The 5,240-nt window shown below is 37.0% G+C and overlaps 2 protein-coding genes across 2 annotated transcripts; both read right to left on the bottom strand.

The window, feature by feature from the left end:
* Window positions 1-910: 910 nt before the first annotated feature.
* On the bottom strand, window positions 911-2,049 carry LOC141395360 (dehydrogenase/reductase SDR family member 7-like). The gene has a single exon (XM_073971049.1). It carries the CDS (start codon window positions 1,962-1,964, stop codon window positions 999-1,001), a length of 966 nt encoding a protein of 321 aa, XP_073827150.1. The 5' UTR covers window positions 1,965-2,049; the 3' UTR covers window positions 911-998.
* Window positions 2,050-2,453: 404 nt separating this feature from the next.
* Window positions 2,454-3,328, bottom strand: Rrp40 (exosome complex component Rrp40). The gene is made up of 2 exons (XM_073971051.1): window positions 3,142-3,328; window positions 2,454-3,085 (listed from the first exon to the last, which is right to left on the bottom strand). Exons 1-2 carry the CDS (start codon window positions 3,206-3,208, stop codon window positions 2,463-2,465), a joined length of 690 nt encoding a protein of 229 aa, XP_073827152.1. The 5' UTR covers window positions 3,209-3,328; the 3' UTR covers window positions 2,454-2,462.
* Window positions 3,329-5,240: the final 1,912 nt, after the last annotated feature.

Raw genomic sequence — 5,240 nt, 5'->3', positions numbered from 1 at the left:
AGACCAAGAAACGTGGATTTTTTAAGGAATATTTTTTGAACCACCATCAGTCCAAGAAACGTGGATTTTTTAAGGAATATTTTTTGAGGCACCATCAGTCCAAGAAACGTGGATTTTTTAAAGAATATTTTTTGAGGCACCATCAATCCAAGAAACGTGGATTTTTTAAAGAATATTTTTTGAGGCACCATCAGTCCAAGAAACGTGGATTTTTTAAAGAATATTTTTTCAAACACCAAAACCAAGAAACGTGGATTTTTTAAAGAATATTTTTTCAAACACCAAAACCAAGAAACGTGGATTTTTTAAAGAATATTTTTTCAAACACCAAAACCAAGAAACGTGGATTTTTTAAAGAATATTTTTTCAAACACCAAAACCAAGAAACGTGGATTTGTTAAAGAATATTTTTTCAAACACCAAAACCAAGAAACGTGGATTTGTTAAAGAATATTTTTTGAGGCACAATCAGACTAAGAAACGTGGATTTTTAAGGAGTATTTTTTGAGGCACCTTCACGCCAAGAAACGTGGATTTTTTAGGAATGTTTTTTGAGGCACCCTCACACCAAGGAACGTAGATTTTTAAGGAATATTTTTTGAGGCACCTTCACACGAAGAAACGTGGATTTTTAAGGAATATTTTTTGAGGCACCTTCACACGAAGAAACGTAGATTTTTAAGGAATATTTTTTGAGGCACATTCACGCCAAGAAACGTGGATTTTTAAGGAGTATTTTTTGAGGCACCTTCACACGAAGAAACGTAGATTTTCAAGGAATATTTTTTGAGGCACATTCACGCCAAGAAACGTGGATTTTTAAGGAATATTTTTTGAGGCACCTTTACACCAAGGAACACGGATTTTTAAAGAATATTTCTGAGGTAGTATCAGAAAGGAAAGGCATTAATTGCAACATCGGGAATTCTATAAAAAACGTTTCTCTTTATTTCATATTTTCCTTCACTCCATGTTCGTTTCGCATTTCCATAACCTACCTAGGGTTCACCATCTCGAACTTTTTGCATTCTCTGTGGTGTTATAAAGCAGTTCATAACCGCAGTCAATAATGAGTAGCGTGTAACATAGCACATCAAGTTAACGGGAAAACGACCACACCATGACATCTGCAGTTTATTCACCAAGGCTGTGGCATAGAGGTAACCACAACGTTCAGCAGTCATACGATATTGTTCATTAGTTTCATGGCCAAACTTCTCATTGGGCAATGCTGTGAAGGCTTCTTTTAGAAAATCTGTTATAACTGGTCCTGGATTGAAAATGGTTACATCCAGGGAGCGATGCTCCAATGCCAATGTTTGGTAATAAGCATTTAAAGCATGCTTGGCAGCACAATAGCTAGCTGAAAATGGGACAATAGCCATACCGGCAACACTTGAAGTACACGCTATATGTCCCTTACCATTTGTCGCATCCAAAAAGTAACGCACCACCAATCGTGATAAGTGAAGCGTAGCAAAGACATCCAATTCAAAGAGATCACGATCCACTTCAATGGTAATATCTTCCCAATGAGCACGTTGTGACCTGCCGGCATTGTTCACCAAAATATTGAGCTTTCCAAAGTGTTCCAAAACTTTATCGAAACACTTTTTATGGTCCTCAACTTTGAGTATGTCCATTGGTAAGATTAATATTTCTTCTTCTGTAAGGAGATCTTTTGCCACCTGTAAACATTCATCTTTGACTCTCTCCAAGAGGTCTTCACGACGAGCAGATAACACCAAATGTACACCATGTTTTGCTAATTGTATGGCCAGAGCACGACCAATGCCACTTGAAGCTCCTGTTATCCATATTACTTGTCCTCGCAGTTTTCTTAATGATCTGCCAAAATAGCTATTCCACCAAAGACGTACATTGCAGTCCAGTAAAAGCCACAAAAATACGTATATCAAGCAGTATATAATAATGGCTGATAGAATAATTTCGGCGATTAACATGTCTTCTTTGTTGTACTGTTGACGGAATGAACGGAACTTGTAGTAATGCAAAAATAAAATATGTACTGGAATCCAGATTGATATTCTTTTTTCGCTAGAAACTTGTTTTTGTAAATTTCTCCCATTAACCCATTGAGGGGCGGCAGATCGTGCAGCTAAGTTAATGAGAACGGTACATTGTGCACAAAGAGACTCAAAAGTATTATAAAAATCCATGTTTGTTAGTCTAGCCTACATTTTGAAATATGTAACATCTATTGATACTGTTATGTTCCACAATGGGTTATACAATATCAAAATGCACATCGAAGTACTTGCAAAAGAGATTGCTACGCTCTGTGGAGCTGTAATTACATTTCTCTTTTAAGCTCCGTTTTTTTTACCTTATGAATGAGAGAGGTTACTTCATTGGATTGCTTGGTCATTCACCAACTCCACACTACAAACATTCCAAACCAACATACACACACAAACACTTGTTGCCACCGGTTTTTCAGCTCATATAAATAATATATTTCCAATATTTTCACAAATTTTTGATATTTGTTCATTTGATGCATGTTCGGCCGCCAATATAGCATTACCCACAGCAATTGTTTCTTTTACAGATTTCGCCTTAATCCATATGCGTCCGTTTAAACCCACAGCAATTTCAAAGGGTATCTCTTTTGTTAAGGCTGCCAGTAGAGGGCAATTTTCTCTCAGGATCATACGTGCCAAATTTAAACTACAATTGAAAACAAAACCATCGGACAGTACACCCAATTTCCCCTTCTTCCCCGAGGAATTTACGCACACCAACTCCGGTTCGAAATCTTTACTGGCCACAACCAAACGAGCATATACCAAATCACCAGTATTAACGTCAGGGCGATTTTTCTTTGTGGCCTGTTCAAAAGCCAAGTAAGGTAGAGCAGCTTGCTCTGAGGAACCAATATCAACACGGAAAATATCTCCAGCCTTTGAGGTGACAACACCAATAACATATTCTCCTCGCACAGGTACATAGCGACGCTGATAACTGTCCACCCAAAAGGTATTGGGTTCTTTGTGTTGCAGTATTCCCACTTTACATGCCACAACATGATCATCTTGCCTCCGCAAACCGGGACCAAGAATAACTGCAAAAATGAATTGTTTTTGAAAGTTTTATACATGGGAGATTCAAATGTTTTACCTTTCTTTGTTTTGCCCATTTCCTCGGCAGATGGAATACGATCCCCAGGCATTACAACTTCAGTCATTTTAATGTTTTTTAATTATTTGCCTCCAAAATTACAGAAATCACAAACCAACAGCACATGTGAAAAACAAAACAAACCGGGAGAGGGAGAGTATGAATTGCCAACCATTTGTTGATGTTTGAGAGTTTGAGCACAATCAAAACGGCGGCAGCGTTTGTCGACTTGGCAATGTAATGATGGTTAGTTTTGTCAGAAAAAGAAGAAGATGTTGCGTACCGCCTAATGCGGCGCTACGGTGGGGTTCCAACTACGCTCAGTCGGGGCTTTCCCTTCCAGGGGGTTCTCAACCCTTCCACCGTCAGCCCTAGGGGTCGAACAATTGAAAAAGAGACATGAAAACAAACAAAACAAAATAAAACGACACAACACTACATACAACCATGACAAGGGAACTTGGTGTTCTTTTGTTCCCACACATTGCCCGCCCTGCCTTGACCCTTTGGTCCAATAAAAGAAATAAATACATATTAAAAGGGCCCCAAACTCCACACACACTTACCTCGCTATTACCTACAGCCTAATCCACTCTCTCACAAAAAGAACACTTAATAATTCATATTATATGACAAACAATCAAATATAAAAACATTTATTCATTATTGTTGGCTTAAACCTAACAATTATCATGAAAGAACACACAATAAAAAAAATCAGACTTTTGAATTTCTAACGGCCTTTTTCCTTCGTGAATCAATTATTCAGGTCATCACCCTATACAACAGGAGTTTTACATTTGCCAAATCTGGCTACCTTTTTACTCTAAAACCTTCCTAAAAGAGCTCTCTTAGTGGGAAAAATGGACGTTACCATATGTCCATAACCAAATCAAACAAAAAAAAATTACATTAATCCCATTGTAAGTTCGGGGTAACCCTACACTCACAGATTTATCCCAGGCGTTAAAAATCCTAACAAATTCTTTAACGTACTTATATTCTAAACTATCAACTACGGACATTCACATTCATTATATTAATTTTTAATTAGATGTATTTTAGTTATATTTTAGTCATCAAGTTTCAGTTTTCCTTTTTTTGTTAAAAGCAGTATTAATCATTAATATACTTCTTCTTTTCAGCGGACTGTTTGGATAATTATTTTGGCACTCAGGCTCTTGGCAAATTAATTTGAATTTTCACAAAACTCGGTATGTACTATAACAGACTTTTACCTGGTTTTTTCTGGTACTTAATTTTACTTTTTACTTCTCTTGCAGGCGTTGCTGTTTCCGTTTCAAAAATAATCAGCCACATTTACATCACCAGGATTTTAGGCCACATCATAATCTGGCAGCGGAATAAGCAATATTGCACTCTTCTTTTCTCATCAATAATAATCACCAAATGGAGGTTTTAACGGAAACTCTGCCAATTTGCAACAAGAATCCAAGAAATTCGCTATTCACAGTCATGGGGTTCCCATTTAAAAATTACCGCTCTCGGCGTAAAAATTCCAACTTGTTTGAAGGATGTTTAAAGAACTCCACATAAAAATATTGCTGACCTCCTCCAGGCATGTACTTGGAGGGGCCAGGGTTTTGCTTTTGCCTGCTATTGGAGTTGGCGATATCTTTAATAAAAAATTAACACACATTCAAATATTGGCCTTGCAATGGCAAACAAACAAAAAGTATCTTACTTGTATTTATTCGCGTCAATGCTTAATTTAAACAGGCACTGCTCACAAACAATAAAAAATAACACCAATATTTTGGTATACAATAAAACTGATATTTTATTTTTCTGGGAGTTTTTTTTTTTTTTTCTTTTTGACACCTTTTGTTGGAAAGACTACTGCTTTTCCTGCACCTTGACGACAAATAAGGAAGTCATTTTTCCTCTTCAAGCCTTTTATATGGCCAAAACCGAAGCCAATTTTCCCTCTTTTCCAACCTTTCCGCAAATTTCCCGACATTTATCACATTTTCTTTTTTTGAGCGCCTCTCTAGAACCCTTTAAGTCCCATCGAGTCGCACCTACAGATTCCTATAAGCCCCCAGTGTTGTATTTTCGAATTAAATATGGTTTGGCAA

The sequence above is a fragment of the Musca autumnalis genome, unplaced genomic scaffold (genome assembly GCF_047663935.1).
Source record: "Musca autumnalis isolate F117 unplaced genomic scaffold, ASM4766393v1 scaffold_2, whole genome shotgun sequence".
Lineage (NCBI taxonomy): Eukaryota > Metazoa > Arthropoda > Insecta > Diptera > Muscidae > Musca > Musca autumnalis.
Note: the sequence above shows the minus strand (reverse complement) of the source record. Positions and strands in the feature narration are given on the sequence as shown.